This window comes from Mandrillus leucophaeus, unplaced genomic scaffold, assembly GCF_000951045.1.
Source record: "Mandrillus leucophaeus isolate KB7577 unplaced genomic scaffold, Mleu.le_1.0 Scaffold154, whole genome shotgun sequence".
In the NCBI taxonomy this organism is placed as follows: domain Eukaryota; kingdom Metazoa; phylum Chordata; class Mammalia; order Primates; family Cercopithecidae; genus Mandrillus; species Mandrillus leucophaeus.
The window spans coordinates 3404080-3416644 of NW_012101521.1; the positions used below are offsets into that span (position 1 = coordinate 3404080).

Sequence of the window (12565 nt, forward strand, 5' to 3'; positions counted from 1 at the left end):
CCAGAACGCCTCTGGCTGCTCTCTTCCGGCGTTACCTAGCCCATAAATTATTCCTTTAAAACCAGGAGTCTAGAAATGTCATAATTATAGCTGGTACAGGTAACAGGTGTGCCCCCCATGGCCCCTCCCAGGCCCACCACGGCCATCCAGACAAGCCTCTGGAAGATTTAGTGGTCTTGCCTGGGGTGTCGTAATTACCGGAAACGACTCTGGTTTTAAGGGTTAGATAAAGACCCTCTCCAAATTTAAGGCCAGACACCAATGTCCATTAGACTTTAACGGGCCCACATAAAAAAAGAAATTGTATCCTCATCTCTCCAAATGCCTGTTTCCTCAGCGCCTTCAGTTCATTGCAGACTGGCTCAGCGCCGGAAAGACTCCGTCTGGCCCTCACTCTGCAAAGGCAAGGCCTTGGTGGGAACCGTCGAGATGAGTTTGGAATTAAGCAAATGGTGGGGGATGCCGAGGACACCATTTCTCAAAAACTGTTCTGGCCGAACCCTGGCATTTTGATGGTTGTTTTTTGAGTGGAATTTTAGCCCATCATCTGAAGGCAGAGAGACAGGAAGGCTGTGGGGAGCCCAGAAAGGAAGAGGGGGCCCCCCAAAGAAGCGGGGATGAAGTGCTCGCACCATCAAAATGACACATGCTCCCCTTTAGAGACTCGGTGTTAGGAAAGGCCAAAGCTGAGGGCTGTTTTGCTTTGTTTTTCCTTTTCTCAGCTTTCGAGATTTATGCATACTTTTTCTTCCTTCTTTGGAAGTCAAACGACGCATTTCTTAAAAGTTACACACACACATCCTCCTACCACCACCACTACCATGTGTGAAGGAAGCGGCATAAAAGGTGCTGCAAAGAGGTTGAATATTCCCAACTGTCCACTCATGTGCAGAGACCTGGCCCACACGAGTGTTCAACTCCCAGGCAATTAAGAATTAATGCTCGGAAACTCTCAAGGTCCGAGAACCAAGGCACCAGAAGGAAGCCCGTTTCTTTGGCTGTCTCCAAGGCTCTGGGAGGCTGTATTTGCTCAGCGACTGGGCTTTTTCTCCCTCCTCCTGGACGAGTGATGGTAAAAGGTGCCACTCGTCTCCTCTTCCTGTCCTGGGGAGGTGATGGGAACCTAGCCTACTGGTGACCATTATTCTACGCCAGGCAATGGGGCCCTATTAATGCGTGTGCGCATGCGTGCACAAACACACACACACACACACACACACACACACACACACACACACACCCCCACCCCTAATCCCAGCAAAATGCTTCACAGGCGCTGAGCACAAAATAAATGCTTATTAACTAAACTGACCCAAAATAGTGAAATGTACAAGTAAATTAATCATGCCTTTCCCGGAGGCCTAACAGGATTACAAATTCGGCAAAAATTGACCGCACGGAGATCAATACGCGTCTACTTCAAACTGAACGAGGCCAAAACTTTGTATGAGCTTCTTCTTGGGGGAAAAATTATTTTTTCATTTCTTATTAAGACTTCTCAGGCCTATGTGGTATGTGTGCACGTGCACGTGCATGTGTGCACACAAGCAAAGTCTGGCAAAAGGCATTCAAAGCTTTCTGCCCAATTTAGAGAAATAGTCATGGTATAAGGATCGTGAAATTGCTCCTGTTCTAAAAAGCCAAATTTTGATCCGCAGCCTCCCTTCCTTCAAATACTAAACAACGGCCAAAAGTTACATTGCCGGGGATGAAAATGGCCAATTTGTTTTTAGCCAATTAGTTCTCGCTGCAAAAGCATTAAGGGCTTCTGAAGGCTGGACCTGGGGTCTCCTGGAAGGGAGGAAAGAGGAGACTCTTAATTTCTCCAGCTCTTTTTCACACTTGGCTTATCTCAAGTCAGGGAAATCTTCCTCTTGCTGGATTTGTCACTTACTTTGGTCCCCTTTTTGCCTACCATTCAGAAAAATGACAAATATATACATTGTGTGGGAGGGCATCACGGGGCACGCTTGCATTTCAAGGCATTGGGACCTGCCTACAAGGTCTGTGAAAGCCAAGATCATCCCTGAAGGGTCTTGCTAGGAGGGAAGTCTTAGTGGCCACCTTACAGGATCACCAGGGGAAAGGTCACTCCCTTTTCCCACCCCCATCATCCCTCTTTTATGGAAAGATCTGGGCCTCAAGGGACCAGCTCCTCTGCAGGCATTGGCCACAGGCACGTCTGGGTCTTGACCTACCCAGGGCCCATCTGGGTCTTCATCCCCTTTGAGCCTGCCTCGGCCACTAACTCAACAGAAACGGGTCCTGACTGCTGCTAACAGACCCACAATGCGGTCATCCAGTCTCAGGCTGGGTCCTCTGGATCTATTTCCCCCATACATGTGCAGCGATGTGGGAGTCCCGGGCCCCAGAGGGAAAACTTGGGCAAGAACCTTCTGTCCTTTGTGATGGCCGACACCAGCTGCCAAGTAATTCATATACCCTCAGCCTAGCCCAGGTGATGTTGTTATAAATGACTTCCACATTTATAAATTATTTTCCACTCGCGAACCCCACGAGTCAGTAAACGACACTTCAACTCATGTCGTTGCATTTCTCACTGCCCCATCCGTCCCTCCGCCATGCCCCTATCCTGAGAAAATACACCACACCCCAATTTCCATCTACCCTTCCTCATTGGAGGTGCTTCTCTCTCTGCCTTCTGATTTATTCGGAAATGAGGACCTAGAGTGTCCACATTAGGATCGGGGCCCTAAAATTTAAAAGGACGCTTTCAAATAGCACACAAGGACCAGGAAGAACCCACTAACTTCTCAGCAAATTCTCAACCAACCCCTGCTTTCTCTGGAAGACTGAGCTTTGGGAATTTCAAAGCAGGCTAGGTTTTCTGCCGACTTCCCCACCTCTTCTCTGATCATGATGGTCCCTCAGAAGTATTTTACTCCTGGTGGTCGCTGCCAATCACTCAACAATGCTTGTGTTAGAAGATCCAAGGGCGTCTGAAAACACTGCTTCACAGTAACTGAAAAGGGTCATATCTTTTTTTTTTCTTTTTGACACCTCACCCTGCCCTGAATGACTAGATGAGCAAGAAGCTGTGTGTGTGTGTGAGCGCGAGCGCACGCACGCACACGCGCATGTGTACACACGTGCGCATGTGTACACACGTGCGCATGTGTGGAGGGGTTCACTTATTAACTGTCATCTCACGTTCCTGGAGTTCCCAAATACAACCAAGAAAACCAGACCAGGCACACTGGGGCCCTCAACTTTGACGCAGAGAGATTTCTCCCAGTCATACCATGCAAAACGAGTGGCATCAGAAAGACCGCCCCCCCCCAGACGATGTCACTCCAGGGAAATTTTTGTCCCAAGTGTTGAGATCAAACAAAACCATCATGCCCAAAACTCTTTAAATTCTTCTCAGCACTGAGAAGAAAAAAAGTACTTTTCAACCCTCACAGTTGAATGCATCGACGGGCCACTTAGTTCTCATGAGTCAGGCTGCTCGAAGAGCGAGCAGCAAAAACAAAGCTGCAAGAGTCTCTTGCCTCAGCACCGAAGTTAGTCCACATTTCCTCCAAAGACATGACCATGGCCATAGACTTCTGAGGAACTATGGAGATTGTTTTTGAGACACGCAGGATAAAAACAAGACCTGGTTCTCTTGTGGGTATCTTTGAAGTCCGCAACTTTCCAAAGATCTTCCATAGCAATGGGTCCCAAATATGCCCTCGCCAAAGGGTCTCCCTGTTTCCCTAAACTATTTCCCAACACACCTTGCATCTCCCAAACCAAATACCGGCACAGGTAAGTCAGACTGCAGCCCAAGAAACCAGAGATAGACGGAAGGAGCAGAATCCTAGGAGCAAACATTTTGGGGGAGTCCAAGATTTTCCACAGAGAGATCAAAAATGGGAATAAGATGGAAGCTTCTGGTCACATAGTTGATCCTATAAACGCCAGGGAAGTAGGGCAAGGTGAGTTCGCTGGACTCGGAGCTTTCAAGATGAGAACACGGAAACACGATTTCCCTCAACAATGTGAGTTTATATGGGAATGTTTATTGGGGAATTTTTCCTCCCTTTTTGGATAAGTCCATTCCATGGAAGATATTCCTTCTGGGACATTCACAGAGAGTCAGCATGTTATTACGAATGCTCTAAGACCTCCAAACTGCTAGATTCAATTGCCTTATGTTTAAAGGGCATTTGGATCCCTACGATGATGCGTACATTGTGAAAAGATACGCATGCAATCACTATAAAGTTCTCTCTGCTCCGGCTTCACAAGGAAGCGGTGATTATGAAATCACACCAGCTTTCTCAGCCAAGACAGAATGACAATTTGGGATGCTGTGGCTATGACAAGTCCTGACTCAGGAGGTACCCAGGGTGCCAGTCTAATATGGTCTTGTCAGGTTCAAACTGGAAGCTATCGGGAATCCAGCTTCCACCCCTTGGATTTCAAGACTGGGAGAAACCCGTGGCCGTTTCTCCCCTCCGTGCCAGGGGCAAACACCGTGTTGGGAGGAGACACTTCACTGGCTGCTCAAAACCTCGGAGGCTGCTGATTAAAATGCAGGCCGGCACACAAAGCAGGTCTCAGCATCCTATAATAATTACATCCTGAGAACATGATGCCTTTCAAAAATCCCTCCCCGCGCAAGTAAATGAAATTTAACTCTGCTTCTCCATCCTGGTCACAAAATAAGTTTGGAGGTTTTGCCCCCTGAAGCGCACACTTGCAGGGTATCATCTCACCCACGCTCTGCAAAGCAGCTGATCACCCAGGTGAGTCTGTGTGCTGTCCTGTCATCGGAAGGTGGCAGGAAATGACCAGGGCCACCTTCGTGTGGGGTGGCCCATTGGGCACAATGTGCCAGGATCCCAGAACCATCTCTCCCTTTGGGTCCTGTTCACAGTTTCTCGGGGCCCTGGGTGGCTCTGAGCTGGGGACTGTGGCTGAGCTGTTCTGCATCAGGACACAGAGGGTCCCTGCAGGCAGGACCATGACTAATTTGAAAGCCCAGCGACGTCTCCGCCACGTCGTTGGTACAAAAAGATTACAATAAAGGCTAGGAATTTCCATAAATGAGAAGCAGCGTTCGCTTCCCACAACTGGTGGGGGTAGATGCGGGGGGAGTAAAGAAGGGGAGGGGGCACTGATTCAAAGATTCCTCTCCTGGCAGGAAACTGGTGTTAGCTGAACTCAGCCAGAGAGACACCTCCACGCACGCTCACGCACAAAACCCAGCGAGGGGCGACGTGCGTCTGCTACTGAAATACTCCAGATCAAAGTCACCCACAGCCCAGGAGGCCCGGGAGGCTGAGATTTCGTAATTAGGATCTTCAAAATCCTCCCTCTATTTTTAGGACTCACGCTCATTCAGTCCTTTGCAGAATCAGAACCTGTCAGCTAAGGCCATTGAGACTGAAGGGTGAGCTCCTTTCCCTGCTCGCCTTCAGAAAGCAGATTAAGGGTAAACTGGAGGAGTGACTCCAGATTGGATGGAAATACACTCGTCCATGCATATGTATATATGCGGATGCTGGGATGGGACGAGGGGGAGAGAGGGGGGCTTCTTCCCATGCTGAACTGCATGGGGCCCTGCTTTGCTCCCCTGAGATATAGACCCAGAGCTTCCACCCACCTCAGCTGTGCTCTTTCGAGCTGGTCCCCAGACCACTTCATTTGGCTCCAGTGTGTGTGAGAAGGCGAGGAGGCTTGAAAAATTTCCTCCAAATGTCCCTCTTCTCAATCACGCACTCATGTATACATCAACATCTCCACCAAGAGCGATCAAATCCCACACTCAAATCTGTCCACCCAAGACGCGCCTAAATATAGACACCATCCTAAAACAAACACATCGTCGGCAAGTCAAAATCCTGACTTGAGTCAAAATGATGAGGTTGGGCGATCCCAGCCCCTCCAGACCAAAGAACTGGGTGGAACAAGCAGTGGGCAGTGAGAAAAGGACAGAAGGTGAACCCACTGGTTGCAGCCCCCCACCCCCTCCGACAAACAGAGGACCCCTCTGGCATGAGAGGATTTGGTGTTTTTATGTTGCGGTGCGCTTGGGAGGCCTGCTTGCTCCCACACACTCCCCAGACATTTGATCCTATTATATAAAGCTACAGCCTTTTAATCTCTAAAAATAACCAAACAGAGGTAAATACGGTATTCCTTACCAAGAGTATTTATCTCTCCTAAATGCTTTCGGCAAAGCTGATCACTCCCTGGGCCAAGAACACAATCCGACGTCATTGTCATTCAAGTGGAGAGAAACGGGTCACAAGTGATTGTGCTACATTTTCCAGCATAGAGTGAGTTCAGGAGATCCCGTGAAATCCCAGTGACCCACTCGAGTTGGCCCTTCCACAGTAGGAAGAATTTTCCTCCTCTGATTTCACTTGGTCCTGCCGGACTATTTATTAAAAATGTATATTTTATATCGGCACAAGGTATCAAGTAACTTCTTGGCAAGAGTAGCCGCATTTCCAAAACCTATTAAGATTCTTTGTGGAAATTTAAATACCTCTGTCAGGCAAACAAAATCATATTAGGAATCATAGAATTTCATTGCTAGAAAGAGAAATTAGATTAACTAACTCTCACTCCTTTCCTAGAAACCTCAATAAACTAGAAGAACATTTCAACAGTTCCTTATTTCCGGTCTGAAGGGGCCTCACAAGAAATCTAGGTGAATATATATTAAAGAAAGCTATACTACTTGAGGAAAGCCCTTCAATCTGTAAAAATTGCATATATATATATGAATATATAAATATATTTTGCATATGAGAAAGCAATGGCTATTTAAAATCAAAACAGCCAGAAAAACCCAGTGGTAGAAAACCATGACAAGTTCAACACTGCCAGCCTTCAGCCCCTTAAAACATCCTTGTCCTTTATTAATATTTAGTAGAAATGTATGATTGCAGATGTGTGTTAGGTTGGGGTTTTATGTCGGGAGGCGGGCAAAGTAGACAGGTTTATTACAGCCATGAAATATTAAACAAGCACCAAAGAACAGTAGTTTGATGTCCTGGGATATCCAGGGAGCAGGCAGGCCCAAACGTCAGCTGCACAAAGGGGGCCCTATCTGTTTACATTATCCCTTATTAACACCTGCGAAGTTTTGGGTTACATCTTCCGGAGGCGCAAAAGTCACATGAAGGCATGCAACTCGTGCTGGGTAATTTCACAGGGAAACAGGATTGCAAAGCTCTTTGCCTTCCCCAGACAAGTTCGAATGAGCCTTAAAAATTCTCTCAGGAAAACAGTGCTTTGCTCTGAGGCTAGGAACTCCCTGCCCCCCCCCACCCCAAGTCTGCCCCATGTCTAAAGAAATTCCATGTTCAAATCATGTCTGCCTAGGATTGCTCAGTGCTGTTACTGTGTTCTGACTGCAACACTGAGAGAAGCATGAAATTCCAAAAATTTCTCTGGCATCACTGTAAAAATATCATACTTCCAAAAAGAGCAGGATTGCTTGCAGAGTGTGTATCGAGACTGCTCCCATTTCAACGTATGTGAAAGAGTACTTCAAGACTGCCCTGAGTTTCAAGATAGAGCTACCAGGGGAGAGGAGGTTTGGCAAGGATAAATGTATTACAGAATACAGTTAATTCAACTTTTGAAAATTGTAAGGGGCAGGAGGGGAGAACACGTACTTTTTCCAACTTCATATACGTTATCTATAATCTATCATTATCTTTCCTTCTCTGTGTTGAAATTCTTCCATAGCCACACACCTATTACAAAGATAGGCGGATGATTTTGCAAACTCTTTTTAAATTCATGTAATTCTCACCAATTTAATTGATGTTTGAAAAGGCCCAAACTCAGGCTGGGTTTGTTGGGTTTTTTTTTTTTTTTTTTCCTTTTCACAATCTCACCCTTCCCCCACCACAACTTTGTACAAATAGAGCCTCATGATCAGAGGTGAAGTTGCATTATATAAAAGTTGTTGGGTGGGTTGATTAAGAAGTCAAGAGAAGCATGATTTGGAGAGACTAGCTAGATTTCCTGGTTTAAAAAATCATCATCCCATGTGATGTTGGCCTAGACTTTGAGAGAACGACAACTTGCCAGTCAAGTTCCCTCCCCTCCAAAGGACATCTCAAGCCCATAAGACAATCTGGGCACGTCCCAGTGGCTGCACGCCTTGTGCAGTTCTGAAGACTGATTCGTTCCCTCCAATCCGAGCACGGATCATTTTGTTAAATACCGACTAGTATTTTGTCATTGGAGCGAAGAATTTCAGAAACGGTGTTAATATTTAATCACATTAGTACTGGCATGTTTTACGGCGTGACAAAATAAAATATCATTACAAAAATGGGCTTTGCCTGCAAGGGGGTTAGAAAAAAAAAATGCTGGGGCTGGTACCTAGAGAAGGTCTATTCAAAACCACTGGACACCACTGCTCAAGGCTAATGGGACCATGAGCATGTTTTTAAAGGAAAAGCAGAACATTTTGCTATGGTTTTTTTTTTCCTGTCTCTATTTTGAAGTGGCACACTTCACTCTGATTTTCCGCCAGGGGACTCAGGGGCCTGTAGAAAGCTCTGTGTACCTATTTATACAACATGTGCAGATGGAACTACAGGGTGCTATCATAATGAAAAGTTTAATCATCCTTATTTACTACCAGTGAGGGAGCGGGATTCAGATGCAGATACCTTAGAAAGCCTTAACTAGCAACCCCAAGGCTACAGAAGCTTCCAGTGACCTCAATTCGCTGCTTTATCGAGGAAACTGTCCTTCCCATACCACAGAGTAGAAAACAAAGGAGGTCAAGTGGGTGTCCCTGCTGGTGCTTATAAGGCAGCCAGCCCTGCTGGTCCCTGATGGAAGTCCCTGTTGTCCCGCGTGCAGGGGAGGGCTTCCTTTAGCTTACAGGGGAAATCAACCCTTAAGTGACTAGCATCTGTTTCTAAAAAATATTTTCATTCATCTGACTGTGATGATGACACAAACAAAACATTTCTTTGGTTGACATTTCTTCATTCACAGCCTGCATCTTCATCTCTAAAGGAAGGATTGGAAAGGGGATGGGGAGAGACATTTTCTAAAAATCTTATTAAAATGACCCTATACCTGTCCACCTAGTCTATGAAGGCCCTTTAAAAGACTTGAAGATGAAGTGCTACTGTTTTTCTTTAAATTAATTCTTTAAATCAGGGTTTTGTTCCTTGTTTTAACTTTTCTCACCTCATTTTGGCTAATATGTTCTTAATTACTAGGGGTGGGTGAAGGATGAGAAGGGGAAGGGGGAGGGGCGGCCAGGCCAGGCCAGGTAGAAGTGACAGGGGCTGAGATTTGTGCTAACCAGCTATCGATCGATCGGGCCAGATCGAGATGTTGTGTACAAGAAAATAAAGGGGTGGGGGGAGCAAGCAGGATGCTGTGTCCAACTTGATTTTAAAAAGGGGGAAAAAAAGGGAGAAGAAGCTGAGGGTCCCAAACTAACCAATTTATGGCCTTGCCTGGGAGAAGCCTGGAGAATGCTGATGCTGGCCGCAGCGTCTGCTGTGCATGCTAAACACCCGGCTTCAAATGAGAGAGTGCGTCCCGGGCGTCCTGGGCTGGGCAGTAACCGCGGAACAAAGAGAAAAAGCAGAGAGGCCGCATTCATGAATTAGAAAACCTAAGCGGGAAAGCTACCCGGGATGGGCGCCTTGAAAGCCCCAAGTTTTGAACCACCCAACTCCCAGCCCACTCCCGCCTCCTCTCCTCTTACCTCCCCCAGCCCCCGTGCCATTCTCCTAAAACCTACCCTCACCTTAAATCCAGGGTCAAGATATGGCAGGATATGGGGAGGATGAGGGAAACGAAGGCAGAGGAGGAAAGAACTGTAAAAGAGGGCAAGAATCGCATTGAGAGGGGGCACATTTTTAAAAACAAGGTTAAAATGTCAGCCACTGGTTCCATGGCGATAGTCTGTCTAGGGAAACCAAGGGAATTCAACTATAGTTTAAAAGAAAGAGGTAGAAAGAAAAAAATGATGTTATCTGATTTTAAGAAGCCATTCGATATATATAGATACATATATAGACACACATACCTATATAGACACCTATATATACACACACCTTATATATATATACATTTTAAAGCTCCATTCAGATAAAATAAATATCTACGGCAACCCAGTCATCCTTAGGTTAAAGAGAACTGTTATTACTTTAACTGGAAAGGCAGCCCATTTACTAACCCCACCCCTCCCACCTTAAAGGCCTCCAGGCCTGGTGGGAAGGGGGTGTTTAGAATGCAAACGAAAGCTGGGACAGGACATCTGTCACCAAAGCCAAGCGAGATATTGACAAACACGGATCCTTTGTGTCTTAAGAATATATATCCATATCTCCATACACAAATGATGTCCTGACTGAGTGGTCTGGTCTCTGCCAGGCCGACCCCACCCCAGCATTCCCCCTCCCCAAACCCACCAAATGTCAAGGCGGTGCACCCTGAAAAGGTTCCCTGCCTCCTCAACCCCCACAGGTCTCCAGTTTTTCAATGAAACTCTGATAGTTAAGAAGAGACAAAATAGCTATTCATTAGGAACAAATGTCAAATTAGGTGTTGCCTCTGAGTGATGCTGCTGACACCAGGGCTGGTAACTTTTTTTCTAAAGATGCTGGCACCTAAAAGAACTAGAGCTAGAGGCTGACTAACTAGGAATAGGTGGGAGGCGTTAACACAACTTCCCAGGTGTCCTGCCAGGGAAGGCAGCACACAGCTGCTAAAAAGTGGAACCTGCCTAAATGTTGAGGGTGGGGAAGGGTCTTAGTGTGAAAGGGAAGGGGCAACTCAGCTAAAACTGGGGGTGTGGGGGAGGCTGTGCGGTGTACTCTACAAGATTCCCAAAGGGCTGCCATCTAAGTTTTTACCACCCTGTGGCAGTAGAATCTACCTGGCAGCATGTGGGGGGCTTGGGGGCAGTGGGGGGGTGGTCTGTCCTCACAGCCTTTGGTGTAAGCAAAGGTGGGATAACCAGCTCCTAGTTGGGGATTAGGAGGGTCTGTGCCCTCCAAACCTCAAAGGACCCCAAGGCGCAAAGGCTAAGGCCTGCCCTGGGGATGGGGCGGGTCACCCGGGAAGTGAGAGGAAAATGGGTGCGCATATACCTTCTTTGCTGTTGGGGTTCTGGGGTTTGGCCTTCTCCCAGGGCGCCAATGTCTTGTCGTCGTCCGCGCTGTCCACCAAGGCCTTGTCAGCGGGCATGTACCAGGCAGCGCTGTGCTCTGCCATCAGCGAGTCCAGGTCGATGGTGCTCATGGCGCTCTTGACTGCCTCGGAGCAGCAGCTGCCCAGCTCGCTGTCGCCATTCTGCGCCCCTGAGGCCCCGACGGCGCACTCACCCTTCTTGCCACCCTTCAGCCCCAGAGGCTGGTCCTCGGAGATGCTGAACTGCTGCCTCTGTAGCTGAATCTGCGCCTGAAGGATCTCCAGGGGGTGGATCTCGTCGGGTGGTGGGGCGCCACTGCTGCTCGTCGGGGTGCGGACCTGCTCCAGGCCCGGCGTGCCCGGATGGCCCGGGCCCCCACCGCCGCCGTAGCTGTCAGGGGTCGAGGTAGAGTTAGACATGATGCCCAGGCCGAGGGCGGGCGGGGGCGCCTTCGGTCCGTGTTCCCCGGCGCCTACACGGGGAGGGAGTTTGGGCGAGCCGGTCACCAGGGGACTCCTGCTCGCTTTAACTAGTGCCTGGGGGTTGTCAGAACTGGACGACACCTCGTCCTCATTGGCGTAGCTCGTGCTCACCTCGTCCGAGGCGAACTCACCTACGTGTGGCGAACTACTGTCCGATTTGGCCCCACCGTCCAGGGACCCAATGAGGTCTGGCTGATCCCCCAGGAGCAATTCAGCCCCCTTCCCCCAGGATGGCGACGTGAGCGCCTTTTCGTGGGGCGTCGGTGCCCCGCGCGTCTCGCCTGCGGAGCTTCCCCCGACGGCTGCACCTGACGCTTGCTGCTGCCCTGGGCTTACCCCAGGTGCGCCCCCGCTGTCCGGAGCCGCCGAGTACTTGTCAAAGAAGGTGCCAGGGCTCACGTGACCACTGTCCCTTTTTCTGCGACCCCGTCCCCGGCCGCCGCCCCCGGGGACCGGCTTGCCGTCATTCCCCGACGTGGATTCCAGGGTGTAGTTGGGGGAGAGGCTGGTGCCGTCCCCCTGGGCTGGAGGGTTGGGTGGCCCCGAGGCTTTGGAGCCGCTGCTACTGGTCCCGGATGGGCCTCCGGTTCCTGGGGCCCCAGGAGCAGTCCCTCCTGGGAAGTAATCCGAGCCCGGGTTGCCGGCCACTGCCGCGCCGTCGGTCTCGTTCTGGCTCAGTTTCCTCTTGCCCTCGGGCGGGTTCTTCTTGTTGAAGGTCACGTTGAGGTTGGGGGCCCCGAGGCTGGCGATCATGTTCTGGCAAGCGGTGGAGAGCGCAGCCAGGCAGCTCTGGCCGAACAGGTTGTCCTTGGAGCTGGGCTTGTTGAAGGAGCCCAGCGAGAGCGCGCCCAGTTTACTGGCCGAGGTGCGCTGGCTGGGCTGGAAATCAGGCTGCGGCGGGTAGGTACCCCCGCCACCGCCGCCACCGGAGCTGCCACCG

The 12565-nt window shown here is 49.2% G+C and overlaps 1 protein-coding gene across 1 annotated transcript in view; it reads right to left on the reverse strand.

The window, feature by feature from the left end:
* Nucleotides 1-12565, reverse strand: part of MN1 (meningioma (disrupted in balanced translocation) 1) — a 52977-nt gene that overhangs the window by 38068 nt on the left and 2344 nt on the right. The window contains exon 2 of the mRNA XM_011975367.1: nt 11103-12562. Coding sequence (XP_011830757.1) covers nt 11103-12562 — 1460 coding nt within the window. The remainder of the gene's footprint in view (nt 1-11102; nt 12563-12565) is intronic.